This window comes from Ornithorhynchus anatinus, chromosome 5, assembly GCF_004115215.2.
Source record: "Ornithorhynchus anatinus isolate Pmale09 chromosome 5, mOrnAna1.pri.v4, whole genome shotgun sequence".
NCBI lineage: Eukaryota > Metazoa > Chordata > Mammalia > Monotremata > Ornithorhynchidae > Ornithorhynchus > Ornithorhynchus anatinus.
In genome coordinates this window covers 1778035-1805180 of record NC_041732.1, presented here as the reverse complement: position 1 = coordinate 1805180, position 27146 = coordinate 1778035, and the positions used below count along the sequence as shown (strand labels likewise).

Below are 27146 nucleotides of genomic sequence, written 5' to 3'. Positions count from 1 at the left end.
TGGTGGGAACGGGCCAATGTTTTCATTTACTCTTCCGTTTGGTATTTCTCCCAAGCGCTTACCACAGTGCTCTGCACACAGTACCCACCCCGGTGCTTAAAAAGAGTGCTTAACGCATAGTAAGCGCCTAACAAATACCATTTAAAAAAATGAGTTGATGATCCTACAAGCTGATGAGTTTTTGCTTCACGCAGAGGTTTTTGAGGAGAGGGGAGACTCTCCAGTCTAGCCTCTGACCTGCAAAGGGGAAGGAGGGATCCACTCTGACCTTCTGGACGGGCAGCCCTCTTTGCCCCCTTGCCTCCCGGGGGGGGGGGGGGTTCAGCCCTCACTGGGGGCTGGCAGCATTTCAGATTTCTCACCTCTAAATCTCGCCCATCCCCTCACCCAGCCGGCCCACCTGGGGGGGGGGGGGGTCTCGGGGAAGGGGGCCCCACTGCCCGTGCCGCAGTCACCCCATCCTGCAAATTGGCAGCTCAAGCGCTCCCGAGGCTTGTCTGAAACGGTTTTATTGCTCGTACCGTACAAATAACAGGAACAGGTGAGACAGGCAGAACGCTTAGACAAAATCAGCACCGTGCTTGTTTCCTCACCTGTGTCGACGCTATAACCGAATGCACAGCGGGGCAGGGAGGCCCGGGGCCTCCTCTCCCTCCCTCGTTGGCCTGGCACCCGGTCCTAGCCTGCTCGGGCTGCCCTCACGGGAGCTCCCCAAAACGCAAACGCTGCCCCCTCGATCGGTGGCAGGGACCGGGAGTCAGGTGGGTGTATGGCCAGTATTTTAAGTTAATGCATCTCCCGCTATGGAGCTAAAGTGTGAAACGTCGGCATTGAGGATTTATGGACTAAGTACAAAAGTCCCTGCTTCCGGGGGTGGGAGGGGTTGGGGGGGGTCGAGGATGGGCCGCAGCCACCGGCTGCCTTCGGTGCCAGCGCGTGGCCTGGTTGAGGGTGGGAGAGGTAACACTCTGGCTGGAGGGGGTGGGAAGAGGGGTTGGGGGTCGGTGCATACACCCCTGAATCAGGTCTGTGGACTCCCTAAGTGCTTTGCGACTCAAGGAAGGGGATGCGCTCCCCCAGGGCCTGCTGAAACCCCAGAACTCTCACCACCGCCCTCCCCTCACCACACAGTCACACGTCCACACGCATACCTACCTTCAGGGAAGACCCTGAGGTTTTTGATCCAGCACTGAAGCAGGGGTTGGGGGCGGTGCAGGTACCGGGAGCCCCCTGGCAATTTACCAACGGGGCCCAGTCCCCGCATTAGTCGGCTAAGCTGCCGCCACTCTATCTGCCATGGGAGAATTACTGCTAGGGGGGATGGCAAATCTGTAACAGCTTCAACTGGCCAGGCCAGGGTCAATACCCACCAGCGCGGCCCGGCTCCTGGGGACTTTTCCCCTGCCCAGCTGGCTTGGTGGGGTCCGTGTGGACAGGCCAGCCGTGGGGGTGGGAAGGACGGAAGTAAGAAAGTAGACAAGTTGGCACTAGATTGAGGGAAGGGGAGGTCAGAGACCCCGTCGATGTGTTCATGCTCCTCATACACAGGGCTGTCTCCCATGGTCTCAGAAAGACTGTCTTGGGGGAGAAGGGGCATTGGGATTCAGACTATCAGCCAAGGGGTTTCCCCTTTCTTGTGCTCTGCCCACCATGCTCCAGGGCAGTGGGCAGCCCCGAGGGTGGAAGCGTCCAACAGTACCTTGGTAAAATAACAGCAGTAGGCGCCCCACCCCCCGCCACGCACACACACACATACACACACACACACACACAGCAGCACGGACTCTGGGGACTGGACACCCCCCTCCCCACAAACGACAGGGGAGGGAGGTAGGTGGGGCTCCTTGCTCTTCACACAGAGCTACATGGTGGGTGAAAGGGGGTGGGGGAAGAAGAGGCCTGGCAGGGGGATGGACACTGGGACCTTCAGCTTGGGTGTGCCTGGCTCTATCTCCCCAGCACTTACAGCCTAGCTGCTCCACTCCCCCCCCCCCCCGGGGTCTGGGTGGAGGCAGGGGCCAGCAAATGAGTCAGGTGGGATCCCTAGGGTTTGGGGAAGGGGTGCGATGGCAGCAATAAGGCACAGGGACAGCCCTTAGGACCCCTCAGGCCTGCCCTCGGGTCCCTTGGGGCAGGCTCGGGCCCCTGCTGTCCGAAAAGCTCCACCGCAAGGCCAGAGAGAGGGGGGCAGCGGAGATGGCGGGCCCACCAGCTATGGCGACGCTGCCACCGCGTCGAGCCCCAAAGGGCTCGACGCTCCCTGGCCCGGAGGGAGGGCAGGACTGTGATTGTGCAGAGGGCAGGCGAGGGCAGCGGGGCACTTGGCTCCAGGGCCACGGCAGCCAGGTGCCCGTCCCCACCCACCCCCAGAGTGGGGCCGTCGTCCAGTGGGCTTAGTCGGGCTGGGTCAGGGCCACAGGGGAGTGGCTGAGAGGAGGGGGCTGACCCTCTGATTCCTGATACGGGCCAGGGGCCGGATGCAGCCGGACGGGGTTAAGGCAGGTAGGGACCGTTATTGCTATGCCAGCCCCAGGTTCCGTGGGCACCTCGTCCCCTTTTCCCACCCCCCTGCAGTTGGCCAGGAGTGCCGGGGCCTGAATGTGGGGGAAGGGGCTGTGACTATCAGTCAGCCTCCAGGAGGAAGCAGAAGCACTTGGGGGGATTTCTGAGAGGGACCGCGGGGCCTCCGCTGCCCGGGACCGGGGTGGGGGGCCACGGCCCGCGCCCGGCCTGGGGGCTGCGGGTAGGGTTTGTACCGTGTGGCGCGGGCAGACGGGGGCGGCCGAGGGTCTCCGCCCCACCTCCCGCCAGCCTGAGGGCCGCGACCGGGTAAGGGGCCCGGCCCGCGGAGTCGAATCCAGCTTTCGACACGGAGAGGGAGGAGGGGCAGGGGGTCACGGCCCGGCTCCGCGGCCACGCTGGCGGGCCCGACTTCGCTCTGGCCAGCTGGCTGCCGCCACTGGCTACTCGCGGATGCTGGCTGAGTAGGAGAACTGCGGGAAGTGGGCCCGCTGGTCCGTCTCGAGGGAATCCATGCTGTCGTCTGCGGGGAGAGAGAGGAGGCAGCTTCAACCACCGTGGCCCGACGTGGCAGGGCCAGGCAGAACACACGTCTGCGCTTCGAGGCGGGCCCCGTTCCCTTTGGATGTGTCCTCCTGCCCCCTCCCACCTCCTCGGGGGGGAGGGGCTCTTGCCAGCCTCGCTTCCCCTCCCGAGTTCTCCGGCTCCCTCGGCCCCAATCTGGACTCCAGGGGCACCCCGGGGCAGGAGCACCAGAACCCTACTACCGAGCCTCGCCCCTCCTGGAGCCTCCTGGGCTTGGCAAGAAGCAAGAGGGGTTCCAAAGGGGAAAGGTGCCCTAGGCTGGCTGGGCTACTTTTCCGCGCAGACGGGCCAAGAAGTTGAGCCAAGAAGGGGACGTGTGTGTGTCTGGAGGGGGGTGAGCCCTGCCTCCCGGAGGGAGGCAGAGGGGCGGCCAGCAATGAAGCAAGGGGGCTAGATGGGCCGGAGAAGCCGGATGCTGGCTTGAACGACCGCAGGGCAGGGCTGGACCACAAAGGAGCTTAGGGAGGAGCCCAGCGGGCCAGGGGCCTGTTGGCCGAGTGGGGGCCCACCCCCCCAGTGCCACTCACATCGGTCCGGGGGGGTGATGGTGATGGACTGAGCGGTGAACTCGTCATCGAAGTACCGGGTGTCAATCTCCGATGTCACCTGAGGCTTGAAGGGCGGCGGGAGCTGGGGTGGGCGGGAGGATGGGAGGTGACGGCGGGTCAGACGGCAGGCCGGAGGGGGCCGGCCGAACGTGCCCCAATCCACAGGGCTCCCCTCAGCTGACGGGCCTGGGCCGGCCGGGGACCATCACCCATAGCTCCTGGCCTTGGGTGGGAGAAGGTTCCCTGGCCAGAGCTGGCCCAGCCACAGGCTGACCCCGATCGGCTTGATTGCGCGCACACACTCACACACACGGGGAGGGAGGTTGGAGGGTCAGCCCTCCTCACCTTTTTCTGCACAACATCCTGCCAATTGATGGGCGTGAAGAAGCGGTGCTCCATGACCTCCTTGGCATCGCTGGGCCCCCCGCCGAGCCTGGGACAGAAGAGAGGCCTTGCTTTCTTCACTGGGTTAGCACCGGCCAGCATTCAGCCTCTGCCTGCCAGGCCGTCACGTCGGCCTTCTCGCCAGCCTCCCCGCCTCTAGCTCCTCTCCACCTCCCCGCCCCCCCCTTAATGGTATTTGTTAAGCAGTATTAAGTGCCAGACACTGCAAGAAGTGCTGGGGTAGATACAAAGTTGTCAGGTTAAACACACTCCCTGTCCCGCCTGGGGCTCCCAGTCTTAATCCCCGTTTTACAGCTGAGGTAACTGAGGCCCAGAGAAGTGAAATCACTTGCCCAAGGTCACAAAGCAGACAAGCGGCAGAGCGGGAATTAGAACCCAGGTCCTTCTGACTCCCTGGGCCAGGCTCTATCCAATAGGCCACACCGTCTTCAGTCCTAGCTCCCGGCCGAATCATCTTCCTTCACACCTGCTCAGCCCAACATCTCCCCTCTCCCTCCACAACAAGCAGAGATTCCTGACTCTTGATAGGCTTCTAGGCTTTCCACTGGCTCTCTCCATTGCACAACCTGCTCTCTTCTCTCACTACACCTCAGCTCACTCGCAGTCTTCGCTCCGCCCACGGTCGCCTGCATCGTCCCCTCCCGGGCATGTGGGCACGGGGCGCGGCTGGGCCGCACTCACCTCTGCTTGGGGTCCTTCTTGAGCAGCCCAGCCAGAAGGGCCTTTGCCTCGGGGCTCAGGGTGCGGGGGAAGCGGATCTCCTCCATGAGGATCAGCTCAAAGAGCCGCTCATGGTCCTGGTTGTAGAAGGGCAGGCGGCCGCAGGTCATCTCGTACATGACGACCCCCAGGCCCCACCAGTCCACTGCCCGCCCATAGTCGTTGTCCTCCAGCACCTGTACAGAGAGGGTGAGGGGGACGGAGCGTCACGGGCTAGGCGGAGGGGGAGGGAAAGAGCGGTCCCGGCCTCAAACACGAGAGCCCCCAACATTGGGGGCCAGGATCGGGGTTCCGCACCTCGGGGGCAAGGTACTCCGGTGTCCCGCAGAAGGTCTTCATGGTGGCCCCGTCAGTGATACCCTCCTTGCACAGCCCAAAGTCGGTGATTTTGATGTGCCCGTCCTTGTCCAGCATGAGGTTCTCCAGCTACGGGGGAGGAAGGGGCCAATGGGCCTCTGGGGACGACTGGGGGACCTCCTCCCTGGGGACCGTGGCAGGGCCTTCCTACTCCTCCACCTGCCCGCGGGGCCCAGCTAACCTTGATGTCGCGGTAGACCACGTCCCGCGAGTGGAGGTACTCCAGGGCTGAGACGATCTCGGCCCCGTAGAAGCGTGCCCGGTCTTCGGTGAACACGCGCTCCCGGGACAGGTGGAAGAAGAGCTGGTGGCGACGTTGCATAGAGTTCAGGGCCACGGCCGCCCCCCGAACCCGGACAGAAACCCTCCACCTACCCCTCCCTCCCTCTCCCCGTCCCCAACCCTGGCCCCGACGTCTCCTGCCCCTCACCTCCCCACCGTTGGCATACTCCATCACAAAGCAGAGACGGTCATTGGTCTGGAAGGCATACTTGAGGGCCTGTGGGGGGCAGAGGAGGAAGTGGAGCAGGTGAGTGCCCGGGTCTGCCGGGGCCAGGAATGCTCATGTCCCGGGCACCAACGGAGCCTCCCAACTGGTGAGGGGAGGGATGGAGCCCAGCTGAGGGAAGCACTCGGGTCCACTCCATCAGCTAGGAAACGATGCCGACCCATCACTGGACCCCAGCAGAGTCTGAGGGAGAAGTCAGAGTGGGCATGGCTGGGTGGGCCCTGGCAAATCCACCTGGGCCCAATGCGGGGCAGGGAGCTCTCGGGCAGGATTCGGCTCAAACGCTTGGGCAATCCCGTGCACTGGGGCAGAGACACAAGCAACAGAGGGGCTACGTCCCCAACCCAGTGCCATCTATCCGGTTGGCAAGGGAGGACAGCCTCGCCAGCTGCTCTGGGGGGATGCGAGGGGCGGGGGGTTTGGGGGAACAAGGACTCACTGTGAGAAACGGGTGCCTGGTGTTCTGTAGCACTCGGCTCTCGGTCACCGTGTGGGCCACCTCGTCCTGAAGGCAGAGAGGTGGAGGTGGAAGTTGGGGGTCCAGCGCCCTCCGGGTGGGATCCCCCAGGGGAGGGTGGTGATCCCAGCCTCGTGGGGCCCGGCCCAGCCGGTACTAGCCCTCGGGCAATAGGTATTTAACTCAGCGGGGGCCTGTGTCTACTGTGGTATGCAGGAAGAGAACCCAGAACCATGGGATTCTGGGGCCACCCTGCCATCTCCCAGCTTCCATACTCCCTAAACCCCAACATCAACTCCTCTCCTTCAAGAAGGCTTCCTAGGTCCCAGCCACAGAAGCAGCCCTAACCCTCTGGGCACTGCAGCTGCCCCAGAGCTCCCAGGGCCACCTGGAATCGTGGGGATCTCTGCCCCTTCTGCTCCGCTGCAACTGGCAATGGGGTCTGAGCCTCTGGCCCGCAGCCTCCGCTGGCCATCCCCGGGGGCCCGGCCCGTAGCCAGGTGCCCACCTTGGCAATGATGACCTCTTTCCGTAGGATCTTCATGGCGTAGTAGCGTCCCGTCGCTTTCTCTCGCACCAAGATCACCTTGCCAAATGTGCCCTTCCCCAGGAGCTTCAGGTAGTCAAAGTCGTTCATTGTCTGCTGGGGGGGCGAGCCAGGAAGGCATGAGGCAAAGTCGCTCCTCGCCTCCGGGCCGTGTTCCGGCCAGCGCGCCCAGTCCCAAACCCACCCCCTCGCCCTCTCACCGCCTTTGTCCGTGTCTTGGTCACCGCCACTTCCATCTCCTCGGCGGCTGAGGGGTCACCGGGGGAGCTGCATTTGAACTCCATCGAGTCCTCCCCGGGCTCCTGGCTCTTGAGGCTGTTGGCGACTGTCTGGATGGCCCTCATCCACTCCTCTCTGGGGAGGGACAGACGTGAGGAGCAGGAGATGGATGGGGGAGCGACAGTAGTCGAAGCAGCAGGGCCGTGGCACCAGGAGACCTGAGGGCTCTCGGGGGGCGGGGGGAGGGGTTCCCCCGAGAGGGGCTTCTGGTTTCTACCTGCTACCCCAAGGGCTATGCCCACCTCTCTGACACCTCCTAGGGTAGGAAGGCCCCACATCCCAGAAACCCTCTCGGCATCTCACTCCTTGAAGGTACAAGTCTTGCTTCCATCCCTCCGGCTGCCATGGGAAGGGTGGGAGAGAAGGCAATCTGTTCAGGAAGGACTTGGGGAAGGGGAGAATGGGTGAAGGGGAGTGCTTGTCCTATACCAGGATGCTTAACTCTCCCCCTACAGAAAAGACAAAGTACACTGGGCACCTAAGAGCCAGCCAAGGGCTAGCTCACTGGACAGCTGAGGGCGGTCGGGCCACGGCTCAGATCGGGCTGAGGGCTCTCCCAAGGCAGTGCTGTATCTGCTCCTCTGGTCCCGAGACTGACAGCCATTGGCCATCCTGGTCCCTCCCCGGTGAGCAGACAGGAGGGGACCTGGGACCACCCCGCCACAGGGGGATCGCTAAGGTCACCTCGCAGGGAGGTTGTCCGGGGTAGAAGTGGCCCTCGATTTGCCCCTGCCGGTCTGCCCTGGAACAGACGCAGGCAGGAGGCCGATCTTGGGCTCCGGGATTTTGCCGCGGCGATAGCCCTGCCGGCTCAGTTCCCGGCTGGACGTCGTGAGGAGAAGAGGGACCGGGGTCAGGCGGTCCAGCCCCCGGAGCTGGGTATCACCGGAATGGGGTCGGGGCGCTCTGAAGCTCCATCCACGGGTGGACGGATGGGCCGGGGGCAGCTGCCCAAGCAGCCCTCCCGCTCCTCAGCCTGTGACCTGCTCCCACCGCTCTTGGCCATCTCCCCCGGCTCCACTGACCCTGACCTCTCCAACCACCACCACCTCCTAACCTGCCCCTAGGCTCAACTACTCATCTGCCTCCTCGCTGGCCTCTCGCCTCTCCAGTCCAAAATTTCTAAAGCGCCATCCCGCCCACGTCTCCTCGCTCCTCAAACACCTCCAGCCACTGTCCATTCCTCCTGGCCTCAAGCAGAAACTCACACCTGACATCCCGACTCTCCCTCCTACTCATTCTTCTATCACCACATGCCACCTTGCACTTAATAATAATAACTGTGGTATCTGTTTAGGGTTTACTCTGTGCCAGACTCTGTTCTAAGCACTGTGAGGGAATACAAGCAAATCGGGTTGGACACAGTCTCTGTTCTACAATAGGCTCACAGTCTTAATTCCCATATTACAGATGAGGGAACTGAGCCACGGAGAAGTGAAGTGACTTGTCCAAGGTCACACAGCAGACAAGTGGCAAAGCCGGGATGAGTAACCATGACCTCCTCACTCCCAGATGGGTTCTCTAAGCTAACCTGTTCCGGCAACTTGCTTGGACCATTTTTCTCTGCCTGCAACTCCCTCCCCGACAATCCACCGGACCACTGCTCTCCCCAGCTTCAAAGCCCCTCTGCAATTTCTCCTGCTGTCGGAGGCCTCCCCCGATGGGTCTTATGCTCCCTGATTCCTTTACACTGTACGCTCATTGTAGGCAGGAAACGTGTCTACCACCTCTGTCTCACTGTATCCTCCCAAGTGCTCAGTAGATTGCTTACAGTTAGCACTCAATAAATACCAGGGATTGCTTGAAACTAACTCTCTTCCCCTCTTCAAAGCCCTACTGAGAGCGCACCTCCTCCAAGCGGCCTTCCCAGACTGAGCTACCCTTTTCCCTCTGCTCCCTCTCTGCTTCCCCTCCGCCCTCTGCTCCCTCCCCTTCCCCCTCCCCTCAGCTAAGCCCCCTTTCCCGCTGCTCCTCCCCCTCCTCCTTCCCCTCCCCTCAGCACTGTGCTCATTTGTATATATTTTTATTACCCTATTAAGTTTATTAATGAGCTGTACATCCCCTTGATTCTATTTATCGTGATTATGTTGTCTTGGTTTTGTCCGTCTCCCCCGATTAGACTGTGAGCCCGTCATTGAATGAATGAATGAATTGAAATTTCCTCTCCACACTTCTGTACTTTTCTGCAAACTGACTTAAACCCTCTGTTTTTTAAGCCATTGCTTCTCCACAGTTCCTGCTTTCCAGTCTCTCCTCTTCCCAGGTCCCCAAAAGCACTTATGTCCCTATCTGTAATTTTTTTTTTTAGATTAGGGTCCGTCTCCCTTTCTAGACTGTAAGCTCCTTGTGGGCAGGGAACATGTCTACCTACTCTGTTCCACTTTACTCTCAAGTGCTTAGAACAGTGCTCTGAACTCAATAAGCGCCTGATAAATTCGTTCATTCAATCGTACTTATTGAGCGCTTACTGTGTACAGAGCACTATACTAAGTGCTTGGAAAGTACAATTGGGCAACAGATAGAGACCATCCCCTACCCAACAATGGGCTCACAGTCTAGAAGGGGGGAGAAAGACAACAAAACAAGTAGACAGGCACCAATAGCATCAATACAAACAATTATAAGTACGACTGCTTGGTTAACTGATTGATTGACTGAATGATTCTGTGCGTGAGTGTGGCAGGATTAGATCAGAAGCAGCGTGGCTCGGTGGAAAGAGCCCGGGCTTGGGAGTCAGAAGTCATGGGTTCGAATCCCGGATCTGCCACTTGTCAGCTGTGTGACTGTGGGCAAGTCACTTCACTTCTCTGTGCCTCAGTTACCTCATCTGTAAAATGAGGATTAACTGTGAGCCCCACGTAGGACAACCTGACGACCCTGTATCTACCCCAGCGCTTAGAACAGTGCTCTGCACATAGTAAGCGCTTAACAAATACCAACATTATTATTATTATTAAGCCCCTCGAGGCCTGGGATGGTGACTTCCCGTTCTGCTCCGCAAGCAGCGGGTGCCCAGCGACTGCAATAATGGGATGGAGCAGGTCTGCAGGGGCAGGAGAGAGGTGCACAGAGGGCAGGGCAAGCAGGCATTCAAACATTTGACGGCCTCTCCATCGCCCTGCCCCCCCGCCACTTGTCAGGGAAAGCCACAGCTCCGGGGATGGACCCCCCACTGTCTGGATCGGGACTGGGCCCCACTGCCTGGATCTGCCCCGGGCCCCATGACTTTTCCTGTTATTTTATTTTTTTATGATATTTGTTAAGCGCTTACTATGTGCCAGGCACTGTATTAAGCACTGGGGTAGACATAAGTTAATCAGGTTGGACTCGGTCCATATCCCACTTGAGGATCACAGTATTATTCCCCCATTTTACAGATGAGGTAACTGAGGCACACAGAAGTTAAAAGACTACCCAAGGTCACACAACAGACGGGGGAGGAGCCGGGATCAGAACCCAGGCCCTCTGACTCCCAGGCACATGCTCTTTCCACTAAACCATGGGCTTCTGGGAATAGTAATAATTATTATCATTATTATCATGGCATTTGTTAAACACTTACTATGTGCCAGGCACTGAACTAAGCATCAAAGTGGAAACAGCAAATTGAGTTGGACACAGTCTCTGTCCCGCATGATGATGACAGTCTTAACCGTAAGACTTAATCACAGTCTTAATAATAGCCCTGACATCCCACAGGGATAAATGCCTTTTCCTATCTTATCGCATAATAATAATAATAATGATGGTATCCGTTAAGCGCTTAGTATGTGCCGAGCACTGTTCTAAGCGTTGGGGTAGATACAAGTTAATCGGGTCGTCCCACATGGGTCATCTCACAGTCTTAATCCCTATTTTACAGACGAGGTAACTGAGGCCCAGAGAAGTAAAGTGACTTGCCCAAAGTCACCCAGCTGACAAGTGGCGGAGCCGAGATTAAAACCCACGATCTCTGACTCCCAAGCCTGGGCTCTTTCCACTGAGCCACGCTGCTCACGTCTTTCCCCAAAATGAGCCTGTAAATTCCTCGAGGGAAGGGATGGGGTCTACCAACTCTAGTGTATGGTACCCTCTCAGGCACTTAATACACTACTTGGCACAGAGTCAGCGCTCAAACAGCATCGACTGGTTGGTTGACGCTCATCAGTTGATGCTCAATGCGAGCGTCCCATGGCCCCCGGCGGCTGACTGTGCCAACCCCTATCACCGGTTCCTATGCCCTCCCAGATCTGGCTCACTGTGGGCAGGGAGTGTGTCTGTCTACTGTTCTACTGTCGTCTCCCAAGTGCTTAGTACGCCGCTCTACACACAGTGAGCGCTCGATAAATACGACTGACTGGCTGACTGGGGAAGAGTCCAGCCTGCGGGGCCTCAACCAACAGTGCGGCCCCCAGCTCCCTCTGGTCCACCGCCTTCCCGGACCACCTCGGGGGCCGGAGGGTGGGGCCTACCGTTCGTCGGGAGAGTCCACGTGAAATGTCCTTTCGATGACCGTGGTCCACTGGAGGCAGCGGATGACGAAGGTGTTGGGCCGGGGCCGCTCCGTCTTCATGAGCTGGCATTCTTGTGGGGGGTGAGGGGGTGGGGCAGAGAGGCACAGCCGGTGGTCAGAACCTCCCCCCAGGCAGGGATGAGGTGCGGGGAAGACTCTGGGAACCCGGACCTCAATTCATGCAGTGGGAAGGGTCAGGGAGCCTTGCTGGATCCACCGGGGCTCCACGGGGGCTAGGCTCGGCCCTCTCACCGGCCTCCCGCCGCCATCCCCGACGTACCTGCAACTGAAAAGTTATTCAGAGGGGGTAGGCTGTGGTCTGAGGCCTCTGGCCGCTCCTTGTACCCGATGAACGAGCCGTCGCTTTTCAACAGGAAGTAGCGGGGCCTCCACGTCTTGATATACTCGCCTGGAAGAGAAAGGGACAGCCAGCCAGTCAGTCGTATTTATCGAGAGCTTCCGGGGTGCAGAGCACTGTACTAAGCACTTGGGAGAGTAGAATATAGCACTATAACAGACACACTGCCTGTCCACGACGAGTTTACACTCTACGGGGGGAGAAGGACATGAATATAAATTAATAAAATTACAGATATGTACAGAGTGCCGTGGGACTGGGAGGGGGGGATGAATAAAGGGAGCAAGTCAGGGCGATGCAGAAGGGAATGGGAGAAGAAGCAAGGAGGCCTCACTCAGGGAAGGCCTCTTGGAGGAGATGGGCCTTCAATAAGGCTTTGAAGTGGGGGAGAGCAATCGTCTGTCGGATATGAGGAGGGAGGGCGTTCCAAGCCGGAGGCAGGACGTGGGCGAGAGGTCGGTGGCGAGATAAACGAGATCGAGGTACAGTGAGGTTAGCAATAGAGGAGCGAAATGTGCGGGCTGGCTGGAGTAGAAGAGTAGCGAGGTGAGGTAGGAGAGAGCAAGGTGATTGACTGTTTTAAAGCCAATGTAAGGAGTTTTTGTTTGATGCAGAGGTGGATGGGCAACCACTGAAGGTTCTTGAGGAGTGGTGAAATGTGGCCTGAAAATTTTTGTGGAAAAATGATCTGGGCAGGAGAGAAAAGTAGGGACTGGAGTGGAGAAAGACAAGAGGCAGGGAGGTCGGCAAGGAGGCTGATTCAGTAATCACGGCGGGACAGCATAAATGCTTGGACTAATACGGTAACAGTTTGGTTGGAGAGGAAAGAGCACATTTTAGCAATGTTGTGACAGTCGAACCGACAGGATTTAGTAAGGGATTGAATGCGCGGGTTGAATTAGAGAGCGGAGCCAAGCATAATGCCAAGGTTGCGGGCTTGTGAGGCGGGAAGGATGGTGGTACTGTTTATAGTGATTGGAAAGTCAGGGAAAGGACAGGGTGTGGTTGAGAAGATAAGGAGTTCTGTCTTAAACATGTTAAGTTTGAGGTGAGGATGGGATATCCAAATAGAGATGACTTGAAGGCAGTAGGAAATTTGAGGCTGCAGAGAGGAAGAGAGAGATTCGGGCTGGAGATGTAGATTTGGGAATCATCCACACAGAGGTGGTAGTTGAAGCCATGAGAGTGAATGAGTTCTCCAAGGGAATGGGTGTAAATGGAAAATAGAAGGGGACCCAGAACTGAACCTTGAAGGACACCCACAGTTAGGGAGGGAGGCAGAGGAGGAGCCTGTGAAAAAGACTGAGAATGAGCAGCCACAGAGTCAGGAGGAAAGTCAGGGGAGGAGAGTGTCAGCGAAGCTGAGGTTGGATCACGTTTCCGGGAGAAGGGGGTGGTCTACGGTGACGAAGGCAGCTGAGAGGTCGAGGATTAGGATGGAGTAGGGGCCGTTGGATTTGGTGAGAAGGAGCTCACTGGTGACCTTTGAGAGGGCAGTTTCTGTGCAGCGAAGGGAACGGAGGCCTGAATGGAGGGGGTCAAGGAGAGAATTGGAGGAGAGGAACTTGAGCCGACGGGTGCAATCAACCTGCTCAAGGAGTCTGGAGAGGAATGGTAGGAGGGAGATGGGGGCGATAACTGGAGGGAGCTGTGGAATCAAGGCAGGGGTTTTTTTAGGATAGGAGAGACACGGGTATGTTTGAGAGCAGTGGGGAAGAAGCCCCTGGAGAGTGAACAGTGGAAATGGCAGTTAGGGAGGGAAGAAGGAAGGGGGCAAGCGTTTTGATAAGGGGTGAAGGGATGGGGTCGGATGTGCAGGTGGAGGGGTGGATTTTGAGAGAAGGCAGGAGATACTGCTGGGAGAGCTGAAGAAAGGCCAGGAGGAACGGGAGAATTTAGGGATATCACGCATGATAATTTCAATTTTCTCAATAAAGTAATTAGCCGGGTCGTTAGGGACAAGGGATGGGAGAGGCAGAAGGGATTTGGGTTTGGAAGGAGTTAAATGCCTGGAACAACAGGTGAGGGCAATTGTCATTGATGTCAATAAGAATGGAAAATTAATTTTGCCAGGCAAAGGATAGGGCAGAGTTAAAGCACGTAAGGATAAACCTGAAGTGGACGAGGTCGGCCCGATATCTAGATTTCTGCCCGCAGCGCTCTGTGGCTCGTGAACAAGAGTAGAAGGGGCGGACTGTGAAGGTGATCCGGGGCCGTGGGCCAGTGGTATGAGATCGACCAAGGGATAGGGGAGCGAGTGAGCTGGGTTCAGTAGAGAGGGCGGTGTGGAGAGCGTCGATTTCAAGGGAAGGTAGTTTAGGTATGGAGGATCATCAAGAGGATGGGGTGGGGGGTAGAGGGAGAAGCAATGGGGGGTTTTCGGGGGGGAAGATCTGGAAAGCAGCTGGTCCTTGGAGGGCATGAGGCCAGCAGGAGAGGCTGCTGGGAAGGAGCAGGGAAACATCAGGATGCCTGGCTGGCTGACTCACTGGAGGGCCATTCACAAAACAAGGTGCCAGAGAGTCACAAGGTCACATGGGGGTTAGGGAGAGAGGGCGGGGAAGGGAAAGGCCCAGACCCAAGCCCGAGCTTCCCCGAAGCAAGGCAGAGGCCTAGCGGGGCTGTCCCCACCCACACACCCCAGAGAAGCAACAACTGTTATCACAGGGACCACCACAAAGGGGTGGGAGGAGGAGGAGGGGGGAGGAGGAGGGCAGAGGAGGATGAGAGAGGCAGCTCCCCCCAGCAAAGGTCATCTCAGCCCTTGAGCATCAGCCTGGCCCGCTTCATGGGCTAGAATATCGCTAATCCCAGGACTAATCCCAGCTCGGCCACATGTCTGCTGAGTGACCTTGGGCAAGTCACTTTGCTTCTCTGTGCCTCAGTTCCCTCATCTGTAAGACGGGGACTGAGACCGTGAGCCCCACGTGCCACAGGGACGGTGTCCAATAAGATTTGCTTGTATCCACCCCAGTGCTTAGTACATAGTAAGCACTTAACAGATACCACAATTACTACTGTTATCATCCCTAGACCCCGACGGCAGCTGCCCTGGGCCACCGCGAGCAGGGAGAAGGAGCCGGGAGCTGCTTCCCGTCCCAGCTTCGGCCAGGCCGATGGAGGTGAGCGGGAAGAAGGCAGCCGGGTCCTGGAGCCTCAAGCTCAGCAGGGGAAATTGGCCGGTGGGCGGGCAGGCAGACCGACCCCCCGACTGCCAGTTCAACCGGTCCCTGGAGACAGAAAAGCCCGGGGGGCACAGCGCCTGTCTCTCTGGGCGTCCCCCTGACCGCCCGTGAATGACCAGAAGGCCTTGGGTTCCAGAGGGAGTCTCTTGGGGGGGCGGGTGGGGACCAGGACTTGGTCTGAAGTAAGATGAGCCTTCATCCCTGCATGGGTCAGAGCCAACAGCCCTGGCCCCGGCCCCTGGCACGCCACTGGGGGCTAAAAATACCAGCTGCCACCTGCGGGGAGTCCCATTTAACTGGAAACATCAGAACAGAGCAGCCTGCCAGCCGCGCGCCCACAGAGGCAACGGATCCCGGCCGCGCTTCCAGGCCGGACACCGGGCAAGGGCCGAGACGGGGCCTGGTCGGGTCAGGGCGAGCGAGGGCGGCAACCTGATTAGGAAGAATGAACCTGCAGGGCTTCTCGCTGCCTACACTAGTCCCGAAGCAGCATGGCCTAGTGAATAGAGTATGGGCCTGGGAGTCAGAAGGACCTGGGTTCGAATCCCCACTCAGCCATTGGCCTGCTGTGTGACCTCGGGCAAGTCACTTCACTTCTCTGGGCCTCGGTTCCCTCATCTGTAAAATGGGGACTAAGACTGTGAGCCCCATGTGGGACAGGGACTATCTCCCCCAGGGCTTAGAACAGTGCCTGACACATAGTTAACGCTTAACAAGTAACATCATCAATATCACCACACCCCCAGTGGGTGGCTGGAGCCGGGCTCCAGGCTTGGCAGAGGCCGTCCTGCCTCTATGACCCTGAAACGAAGCCCAGCGAGGGTAATGACGCCCCGGCCCCAGGGGAGGCCCAGGGTGGCCAAATAACTCAGAACGCCATGCCCCTCTGCCCGCTCTTCTTCCTGGGGGAGGGAGGGCGGCAGCTGTCGGGCTGCTTACACCCCGAAGGACCTAAAGGCCAATGCCCCGGCCAGTTGATTCCGGGCTGCAGCCGGCCCTCCCTGAGAGCCGATCCCAATTTTAGACCAGGAGAGTGGAAAACCCGCCAGGCTGATCATCTGGAAGCCCGGGCTGGAAAACAACCTGCTGATCGGCGGCACGGCTGAACCCGTGCCGAGAAGCCCCCGGGAGGTGGCAAAGGGGGCAGCGAAGTTGGGAGGGGAGGCAGCCAGGGACCACCTTGACTCATCCAATTAGCACGTGGCCATCTGGTGCGGCAGGGGCCGTCAGTGCCTTCCCGGCATGGCTGCACGGCCTAGCGGAGCCCCGGGCCTGGGAGGAGGGAGGCTCGGAGCCCAGTCTGTCCATCCCGCCGGCCTGCTCCGTGACCGCGGGCAAGTCGCTTAACCCCTCTGCTCGCCGCCCCCGTGAAAAGCCGTGACCGGATGGATGGGCCCGAGGGGCCGGGGGTGGGAAGGACCCGGGAGGAGAGGCCGGCCTCGCCAGCCCCGCGGTGCGCTTACCTCTCTTGTGCAACCAGCCCTCTTTAACGACAGACACCTCGTTCATGGTGCCGCCGGCTCTCCGGGGCCAGGGCCGCGGCGAATCAGGCTGGGGGCTCCGGTGGGCGGCAGCAGATGGAGCGAGACGGGAGGGGCGTCTGGTAGGGAGAAGCAGAAACTGAAGCCCGGGATAACGGAACGGGGGGCAGGGGCCAAAGAAAAGCGTGACATCGCCCCATCGCTGATAGCTGTGATCTGATTGGGAACCCTGTGTGGGACGGGGACTGTGTCCACCTTATCTCTCTCAGGGTTTAGTAACAGACGGAGTAAGCGCTTAACAAATACCGCGATCATTATGACCGATATTAGTAACGACCCGGCCCGGAGGCAGGGGGAAGGACAAAGCGACCTCTCGAGTCCCCTCCCGATCCCAGGGTCACCGCCGGCAGCCTGGAGTTTGGGAGAGTGTGGCAGGTCCCGGGCGGACCCCTGTGCCCGCAAGCGGCTGCGGGCACAATGCGGAAAAGCGCCACCTCAGAGGGAAGCTACAGCCCTGACCCCAGGGCCCAGAAACTCTGCTCTCTCCCTCCCAGGGCCAACCCCCTACTCTTCCCTTCCCCAGGCCTTGGGACTTCCATCCCCTCCAGCCAGCCTGGTTACAGAGAGAAGGGATGAAGCAACAGACATGGCGGCCACGGTGCACCAGGCCTCTGGGGCCCCTTGGACCTTCTCCGGGGCCTGGCTCGGGCGCCGCCTGCCAGCCGCTGGTGGCGACCCCGCTCAGAGCCGGGGACTCTTGGCAGGATCATTGGTTCTGAGGAGGGGAAGAGGAAAGCCACGTGCCAGCGTGCTGAAGTAACCCTCGGTGCATCAGACGGGGACCTCGGGGGAGGAGACTGGCCGGTCGGGGCGGGGGGTGGGGCAGGGGGCTCCTGCAAGCCAGGAACCTTCCCCTCCTTTCCATGAAACGGTTGTGAAAGGGCGCAAGCTGTGAGGAGGCAGAGGCCTCTGGGTCGCTCCAGGACACCCCCCGGCCCCTACCCCCACCCCCAGACACTCCTCCCCTCCCCGGCTGGCTCAGCCCAGCTCTTCAGCCACCTCTTGGCTGCTGGGAGGCCCACCGGCGGGTTCCTGGGTCAGCAGCGTCCCCGGGCCAGGTCTCCCCAGGCCTGCGCTGGGCAAGTCCCCTCCACCTGGAGCTGAGGAAATGAGTCCCACGACTAGGCCAGGTCTGGGTCCCACTGCCCCTCTCTCGCTCCCGGCTCCTCCCCGGTTCACAGAGCAGGGAGCGGTGGGAAGTCTGGGCTCACCAAGGGACCCATCCTTGGGTCCCGCCAGGACCGAGGGCTGACCAGGCCTGTGAGGGCAGTTTGGGCGGGACAGGCTACCGACAGGAGGCCCCACGCTGGGCATCGTGTTTCTCCATTTACGTGCGAGGGGCCGGGCCCGCTCACACTCTGGCTGTAGATGCTGGGAACACTCGCTCAGAAGCATCAGCCCTGGCTCTGAGGCTTGGGGGGGAGAGGGAGGGAGAAGGGGCAGTTGTGGGGGGAGGAGGCTGAGGTAAGAAGAGGAAAGGAAGAGAGGCAGAGGGGGACAAAGGTCTCTGGATGGCAGCAGCCAAGTGCTTTTCCGCCCAGAGGTTGAAAGAGTTTCCGCCCAGAGGTTGAAAGAGAGGGGAAGAATGCACCGTCCAACTGGAGGCGGGGTGAGAGGTCCTCTTGTCCACCCCTTGCTTCCAGGCAAGATGGCCGCCACGCCGCCCCAGAAGTGGGCGATCCCCCAGAGGTGGTCCTGCAGCACCTAGGGCGCCGGACTCAGGTTCCAGTGGCTGCCAAGCCCACTGCAAAGGGTGCCAGACCGGCTGGCACTGCCCAAGCTTCCATGGACACTTGCTCCCGGGGATGGGGTGAGAGCAAAGCCTTGAGGACAGGCTGTAGTACCTGTGAGCGCCACCCCCCTGCCCCACTCACCCTGGGGGTGCCCCAGGGTCACTCTGCCAAATCCCAGGTCTCCACCCCACCCCCCCCAGCTGGGGCAACACTGATCACGTGGAAACCCGAGAGGTTGGACCCTCCCCACTGGGGGCTGGAGGGCACCCAGCCAAGCCCCCTCAAGTTTCAAGCTACGATCCCAGCCCTGACCCCGGCGGTCCAGGGCCCGGCCAGCCAGCCCCACTCGTGGACCTTCAGAGCTGGAACCGGGACTCATTTTCGCCAAGTCTCCCCGGCCACAGAACTCCTGGCAAGCGGTTGCTCCGTCTCCATGCCGACCGCTCTGGGAAAAGCCCCCAAGTGAACACGAAACTCGGCCAACCAAATGAAAGATTTGCTCGGCCCAGCGGACCCCATCTTCTACTCGCCCCCACCCTAGAGCAGGGTCACAGTGGGCCAACGACGGGACGAAGGAACGGGATGCTTGGAGAGGTCAATCGAACCATCTCCCTGCTTCCCGGCCGGTGAGCAGCCGACCGTGCCCCAGAGATTCCACACCTACAGAGTTCTCCCAGGCCCACGCCGCCCTCACTCCGGCTACCCTTCCTGCAAGGGGGTCAGTCAATCGTAGTTATTGGGGGCTTTACTGTGGACAGAGCACCGTACTAAGGGCTTGGGTCATTCTTTGGGTGGGCCCTAGACCCTTTGGGCGTGTCACGGGGGCCTGTCACGGCAGGCCTACCGGCCTCTCCCCTGCCGGGATGCCCTTGATCACAGCTTCAGAGATTGGCCACTTGGAGACTTCACGGGGATGGGGGTGACGCTATCACCTCTGTGAGCTCATGGTGGGCCGAGTATGTGTCTGGTTGTCATTGCACTGTACTCTCTCAGGCGCTTAGTACAGTGCTCTGCACACAGTGCACAGTCAAATACGACTGAATGACTGAACGAACGGGCAGTTCCTCCCTCTAGTCCCATGGGTCATCCATCGTGAGGAAAGATTCGGCCCTGCCCGAGAGCCCGCACCCCCACTGCCGGACCCCTATTTCAATCTCCTCATTCATCGCAGCTCTTGAGGGGTATTCTGGCGGTCCTAAGGGTGCTCCTTGATATCAATCAATGGTATTTCCCGAGTGCTTACTGTGTGCAGAGCCCTGCACTTTGCACTTGGGAGAGTACAGTACGACTGAGTCGGCAGACACGTTCCCTGCCCGCAACAAGCTTACGGTCTAGTGGGGGAACTGTCATTAATATACACAAATGAATTATAATATATAATTCAAAGTTACGTATTATAAATTATTTATTTATGATACATCCTTCACTCTCCACGGCTCAGCAATTTGGGACATGTGAGCCTAACAGGAGAGGGGGACGGGGGAGGGTAGAACAGACTGAAAACATACCTCCAAGGTGGCTAGCCAACGAGGAGCGGAGAGTTGGGCAGAAGGGCAGAGTGATCGATCCATCAATTGATTGACCGATGGTATTTATTAAGCCCTGCAGATTTTCCTCTCTGTCCCCGACCCTTTTGGGCCCGACGGAAACGAGGGGAATCGGGACAACCATTTCCGAGAGGCTGCCGCTGGGTTTCTAAGATGCCGCCTGAAGACTCGGGGGTGGGGCTGGAGTGTGGCCGGGCCAGGCTGGCCGTTCTTGGCCCCGGGGGCCTGCGATCAAGCCCAGAAAGGACCCAGAACTCAGGACCCCGGGACCTGTCGAGACTAAGAAAGGTTGGCCGGGAGAGCGGGTGATGCTGGTGGAGAGAGCAAGAAGGGTTGGTTTGTTTCGTCCCGCCACAGATGATCCTAAGACTCCCGTCAACCTTCTCCACAGAGCTGCCAGGAATGGGCAGGGGTCAAGGGGCAGCAGAGGTGCCCTCCACCGAGCAGGGCTTAGAAAGAAGACTGATTGGGGAGGGGGCGGGGGGTCTGAGAGGGTCCCAATCTCGGCTCGGCCATCCCTTGCCGATAGCTCCGCTCCGCTGGCTGCCAGTGCTGCTATGCCAACAACACACGGAGATCAAGCGAGGGCACCGCCACCTCCCCCCTCCTCCTCTGGCGGGGAGGGGCCCATCGGGGCCCAGGAGGTGAGAAATGAGTTGATTGTTTACCGTCTCTGCACAGCACCTTATTTACTTCACCACATCCTGCGTCGAAGCAACGGGGAAGCTGGTGGCTCCTCCGGGCGGGCCGGGGCGGGCGGCCTCCGGTTGGCGGGGAGCGGCCGAGGGGGTGGGGCCGGGGAAACGGCCCGCCCCTCGGGGGTACCTGGCAGGGCAGGTGGTGCGGTGGCAGCGAACGTCACGTCACGGTGACTCACCGCTCGGGAAATTGCGTGAGTGGGGGGAGAAGAGGGAGGGAGGAAGAGAGCGCCTCGGATCCCGCTCCCCCTGCTCGTCCACCGTGTCGGTCCCTCCCCGCTGCCCGAGGACCGGGCCCGGCCACGCTGCCGACGCCCGGAGCCCCGACCCCCAGCCGGGCCAAGGGACGGCAGGCGCCGGCTTCCTCCCGGGCTCTGGCCCTAACAGCGGCCAGGGTCCGTGCCGCTTGGCCCCCGGCAGACCCCAAGCGAAACCACTCGGCTTGCGCTGCCCCCCGCCATTTCTGCCTTCGATAGTGGGGCCTGGCGGGGAGGGGCTGGAGCCCCCCGGCCTTTGCTCCTTGAGGGGAACCCCCCGAGTCCATCCCTCCAGGCCGCTGGCTCGGGCACCTGATGGCTGACTGGATAATAAAGTTTTCCTAGAGGGCCTCAGAGTCCCTGGGGCCCAGAGGCTGGAGAAGCGGCATGCGCCCAGCCCCCGGCACACGGTGGGTACAAGGCGGGCAGAAAGCGGGCACACGGTAGGCTGTGGGGTTTCTAGCTTTTCAAGAAGCTGCTCTCTCTCCGCCAGCAGCTGGAGAGCGTGGCAGGTCCCGCGCAGTCGGGGTTTGGAGATAGCGATCTCCGGCTTTGATACCCACCACACTGGGGCTGGCTCACCATCACACTGCACCTTACGTGGCACGGGCACACGGAGATAATCTCGCCCTTAAACACACATCAAGTATCAGCTCCCCCCCGACCCTGACTTTGGCTTGCGGACAGTGAGCAAGCATACCCACACTCACTCACACGAACACACGCCATCTCTCTCCCTCCCCGTCTCACCAGCTCCCTCCCTCCTCCCCATCACCCTCCAAAGACTCAGTTTGCCTGGGGGCTTCCACGCTTGAGGTTTCAGAGGGGAAGAGGAGAGCTCCCACCTCTGGGAGGTCAAAGCACTCCTTCGGGACAGATTGGCAACCACCCAGCTTAGACCACCCACAGGCAGAGGGGTCGGGGAATCACGGGCGGGGGGCAGTGCTAATACACGAGGAGAAAGAGAGAAAGAGAGAGAGAGAAATGGGGGGGAGGGGGAGGCAGGGAGGAGGAGGGACACCAGCGCTGGCTGGAATGGACTCGAACCAAAGAAGAGAACAGCCTGGCGCTGCTCTGTCCTGCCAACTGACTGTCATCCCCTCCTCGGGTGGGCCTGTTTCCCAGAGGCTGGGCGGAGGTGACCGGCCAAGGGGAAAGCCACAGCGAGCTGGCCGGGGAGAGAGGCCGGGGAGAGAGGCGGCTTCCCTGCCCTCTCTGGACGACCTTGGCCTCTTCCTCTTCATGCAGCCCTCCGTGCCGGCGGGCGGACCCAGGAGCACATCGGCAGCCGGAAGGGGGAGCCAAGCTCGAGCTGTAGCAGCACTGGGGGGCGGGAAGGGGGATGTGGTTGGGGGGGAGCACATGGTGGGGGCGGGAGGGACTGGAGGGGGACGGGTCCTCCCCATTTCTGACCTCCCCCAGCAACCAGCCCGGCCACCCCCTCCCCGGGGCCTCCCAGGTCCGCTCGCCGCAGGAGGCCCCTTGCGGCCTGTCCTTTCAACTCCAGAGGGAGGTCGCCGGTGGTCCCCGTGGCCGCCTGGCCGGGATTGGGCGGTGGCGGCCAACCCCACCTCCAGACCCGGGCCGCCTCTGAGCGCACAGTCCCAGTCGGCGCCTCTGGGACCTTCCCTGATGGCCAGGAGGTGCAAACGTCCCTCCTCTTCGCCGGGGGTACGCCCAAGGACTCCCCAACAAGGAGGCTCCTTTGCTCTCTGGCCCCGGCCCCACCACTGATGTGTGGTCGTGGGGGAAATCCGGCCCTCCATCTTGCTCGGGGGCTCGGCGTGTCCATCGGTGAAATGGGAGGGTGAAGACGGGGGGTCGGGGGGGGGGATAGGGGGAATCCCCGGCCTCACCGTGGGCCAGTGGGGCAGAGAGGACAGAGGGGAGTGAGCTCTCAGGCTCCCCGTGACGGTAAGGGGGACCCCAGGGGAGGGGGCTCTGCTGTGGTTGGGAAGCAGAAAAAAGGGAAGACCACACTCAGGTTTGGCATGGAAGCACCCAAACAGGCAACAAAGGAACGGCAAGAGGAAGCAGCGTCCAGAGCTGGAAGGGAGAGGCCTTCTGCGCAGGTTGGGGGCTGGGGGTCCGGGAGTCAGGGGGCTACATGTGGCCTGGAAAGAGGGGAGGAAAGATGGGGGTGGGGTGAGCCACAGAGGCATATCCTGGAACTGGACACTAACCCTGAGGCGGTTGGAGAAGAGGCCCAAAAGAGAAGTCTGAGGGGTCCCAGGGCAGGGAGTCAGAAGCACCCCAGGTCTGATAGAAGGACGGGAGCTCTGGGGGAATTAGAGACCCCAGTTCTCGTGCGCTATTACTGACTGACGACAAGCCCCAGAGAGCCAACGGGCCAGATGGCTAAATCCAGAATTGCGCTCCTCCCAGAGAACCCCGAGGTGACCTTACACTGGGATTTGTACCCTTTATTCACTCCACCCTCAGCTCCATCACAGTCATGAACATGTCTGTAATTTAATGTCTATCTCCCCTTTTAAACTGTAAGCTCCTTGTGGGCAGAGAACAGATCTATCAATTCTGTAATATCGTACTCTCCCAAGCACTTGGTATTAGGCTCTGCATGTAATAAGCACTCAATAAATACAGTTGATTGATTGACAGGCGGAGAGAATGAGAATGGGGCTGCACTGTACGAATTCACAGCTGTGTGCCCCTGGAGAGGAGGGGAGAGGGTCCTCAATCAATCAATCAGTGGTATTTATTGAACGTTTACTATATGCAGAGCACTGTACTAAGCACTTGGGAGAATACAACAGAGTTGGCAGACACGTTGCCTGCCTTCAACGAGCTTACAGACTTGAGGGGAGGCAGACGTTAATATTAATAATTTATAATATATAATTTAAAGATACGTTCGTAAGCGCTGTGGGGTTGAGGGAGGGGTGAACAACACCGAAAGGACCCAGATCCAAGAGCACAGACGATGCAGAAGGGAGAGGGAGACGGGGAAAAGAAGGCTTAATCGGGGAAGACCTCTTAGAAGAAATGGGGCCTTAGTAACGTTTTAAAGAGGGGAGAGTGGTGGTCTGGCATATATGGAAGGAGAGGAAGTTCCGGGCCAGGAGGAGGACATGAGAAAGGGGTTGGCGGCGAGATAGATGAGATCAAGGCACTGTGAGTAGGTTGGCATTAAAGGAGCGAAGTGTGCTGGCTGGGCTGTCGTAGGAGAGTAGCGAGGTGAGGTAGGAGGGGGGCAAAGTGATGGACTGCTTTAAAGCCGATGGTGAGGAGTTTCTGTTTGATGCAGAGGAGAAGGGGCAACCACTGGAGGTTGACCTAGAGAGGATGGAGCAAAGGTCTGGGGTCGACACAGGAAGGGAGAGAAGTTGGCCCCCCTGCCCAATCCCCTCCCCTCCCCACCTGTCTGCCTACAGAGCTAAAATGAGGGACTTCCATCGGCTCTATGGCCCATCTGCCCCGTCCTACAGTGCAAGTTCCCTGAGGGCAGAAACTGTCTCTCAAATTTCCCAGGATCTAGAACAGTACCCTTCACTTTGCTAGCTACAGAAGATGGAAGCAAGAGAGAGCGCCGCAGCTGTTGGGGATGACCAGGCCATGCTTGGGTGCCGGGTAGGGAAGTAGGGGGGGTCCAGAGGGAGTGGGGAAAGGGAGGCAGAGAGGGAAAAGATATTCTTATTTATATGCCAACACCCACTAGAGGCTGCTGGACTGGGGCGGCCACCCCTCACCTGGGGGGCAGAAACCTGCGGTCCCCCGCAGCCGCCTGGGACCCCTCCGACGGGGCCCGGAGGAAAATCATCCCCCGAGGCAGAGGGGGACATGCCACATGACCCCAGAAAGGACGCCCCCACCCCCGGACGCTTGACCCGCAGGGCTCGGTGGCTTAATATTAACAGAGGTCAGGAGGCAGCGCCAGGCACCGGCACAGTGAGGACAAAGTCAATTCAGGGCAGGCCCAGGGGGAGGTAGGTCCCCTGCCCGAGCACGCCGCTGCCCACCACTCCGACCCTATGCCAGCCCCTTCCCTCGCCACTCCTGCCCCGTGCCGGCCTCTATGCTCGGCTGTGGTTTCCGTTAGTGACCGGGCTGACTGGGGACGGAGGATCTGCCGGGGCAGAAGGGAACGGTGGAGCCAGGGGCAGCGGGCAGCGGCTGCCCATTTCGGTGAAGCCTATCCGGCCACCCGACCCCAGGACTCCAACGGGGGAAATCCCAGAGGCCAGAGATGATTCTCCAGGGGAAACGGACCATGGACGTGGCTCCCCTCTGTGGCTCTGGCGGACCTCCGAGGCAGGAGATGGGGGAGGTTGCATGAGCTGACCAACAAAACCCTTCCCCTCCGGCCGCTGGGTCCCACAAACGAACGCATCCCTGAGGCCCTGGCGGCTCTGAAGCCAAGAAGCCGGGGGGGACAATCGGGAGAGATGCCGGGAATCCTGGAAATGGCCAAGGCAAAGGTCACGGCGTGGGCACATGTCACCTTATCGCCAGGGTGGAGGGCCACCCGCTGGCTGGGGCAGCCTTGCTTTTGATAACCCCAGAGCAACATCAAATCAAACATAACCAGTCTGCCCCACTGGCTCCGTGTGTGTGTGCGCGCGCCCGTGTAGAGCGTGGGAGTCTGCTTCCATCGGGAGCCGCCGGATTGAGAAAACAAACCCAGATGGCTTGGGGGGAGACGTTTCTGGGAGACATTTTCGCCAAACACTAACGGCATTTGCCTCCTACCAATCCCCATCCCCGCCCGGGGAGAGTGTTGTGAAAATCCGGTGCCCACTCGGAGGGCCATTTTCACCGGAGAAGAAAACGTCCAGTCCCCTTCCCGTGTCGGCCTACGACAATCCCACCTCTCCATTATGCCTCCATCCTCTGCCTCGGACAACACGGGGGGGGGGGGGGCAGGACTGTCTCTGGGCAAAAATCCACCTCTCTGGACTCGCAGGCGATTGTACGGCAAACACCACCGTGGGAACGACACGACTGAGAGCGTAGTAAACACTATGCGGTCTGGACGAGAAGGCGGAGCGCAAAAGAAAGTTCCAACGACTGCCTGATTGTCACTGCCTGACAGTAGCCCCTGTCCCCAGGATTAATCGACAAGTCCCGGCCTTCCCACGGTGGGGGGAGTCCCGCCTCAGTGCCCCTCAGAAACCTTGGGGGAGTTCGGCCCTTTAGGGGTTGGCCCTATCTCACCCCGACATCCAGCCTGCCCCCAATCCTAACCTGCTTTCACTCTTCATTCAAGGACTCAGTACATAGTAAATGCTCGATACATCCTTCATTCAAGCGCTTAGTAGTCCTTTGCATACAGTCAGCGCTCAATGCATCCTTCATTCAAGCGCTTAGTGTAGTCCTTTGCATACAATAAACGCTCAATACATTCTTCATTCAAGCGCCTGGTAGAGTCCTTTGCACAGAGTAGGCGCTCACTATATCCTTCATTCAAGTGCTTAGTGCTGTACATCGCACACAGTAAGCACTCACTCTATCCTTCATTCAAGCGCTTATACAGTGCTTTGCACACAGTAAGCGCTCGCTATATCCTTCATTCAAGTGCTTACTACAGTGCATTGCACACAGTAAGCGCTCACTCTATCCTTCATTCAAGCGTTTATACAGTGCTTCGCACACAGTAAAAGCTCGCTATATCCTTCATTCAAGCGCTTAGTACAGTGCTTCGCACACAGTAAGCACTCGCTCTTATTCTTCATTCAAGCGCTTAGTACAGTGCATTGCACACAGTAAGCGCTCACTCTACCCTTCATTCAAGCGCTTAGTACAGTGCATTGCACAGTAAGCGCTCACTCTATCCTTCATTCAAGCGCTTATACAGTGCTTTGCACACAGTGAGCGCTCGCTATATCCTTCAATCAAGCGCTTAGTACAGTGCACTGCACACAGTAAGCGCTCACTCTTTCAGTCAAGCGCTTAGTCCAGTGCTTTGCACCCAGTAAGGGCTCAATACATTCGACTGAATCCTTCCATCCCGTTCTCCTGCCCCCCTTCGATCTTATGGACTGAGGGCCTACCGGGTGCAAAGCACTGTACTAAGCGCTCCCCCCCGCCCCATTACCGGTCATCACCGGGTCGGGGGATACGGGGGTGGGGGGGACAGACTAGCCCTCGGCTCGCCGCCCTCTTGACCTTTGACCCCAGGCCGCCGCGGCCCCCCCTCGGCTCCCCGGCCGCTGGGTTCTGCGCGCTTTGGTGATTCTCCCCCGTGCGGGGAGAGGTGGTACATTCCACCCTCGGCGCCCCAAGGGGGTCGGGCGAGACCATCTGTGGGGAGGGGGGGGTTCCAGGAATGACCCCGGGACGGAGAACGAAGCCGCCCTCACCTGTCACCGACGGCCGCCGCGGCTCCTCCGGGGATCCCGGCTCCGGCCCATCGCCCACCGCCGGACGCTGCTCCTCACCCCGCCCCGCCCCC

General features: G+C 59.7%; 1 protein-coding gene across 2 annotated transcripts; it reads right to left on the bottom strand.

Moving 5' to 3' along the window:
- Nucleotides 1-491: 491 nt before the first annotated feature.
- AKT2 (AKT serine/threonine kinase 2) lies at nucleotides 492-27146 on the bottom strand. 2 transcript variants are annotated; one of them, XM_029065263.2, is made up of 14 exons: nucleotides 27055-27146; nucleotides 16425-16561; nucleotides 11699-11827; nucleotides 11378-11489; nucleotides 6848-7001; nucleotides 6609-6743; nucleotides 6083-6148; nucleotides 5566-5634; nucleotides 5317-5439; nucleotides 5076-5204; nucleotides 4740-4954; nucleotides 3999-4086; nucleotides 3633-3735; nucleotides 492-3043 (listed from the first exon to the last, which is right to left on the bottom strand). In XM_029065263.2, the coding sequence occupies exons 2-14, from the start codon at nucleotides 16468-16470 to the stop codon at nucleotides 2964-2966; spliced, it is 1449 nt and encodes a 482-aa protein (XP_028921096.1). In that variant the 5' UTR covers nucleotides 16471-16561; nucleotides 27055-27146; the 3' UTR covers nucleotides 492-2963. The 2 variants fall into 2 exon arrangements, with proteins under 2 accessions (XP_028921096.1, XP_028921095.1); XM_029065262.2 differs by having other exon boundaries at nucleotides 6609-6740.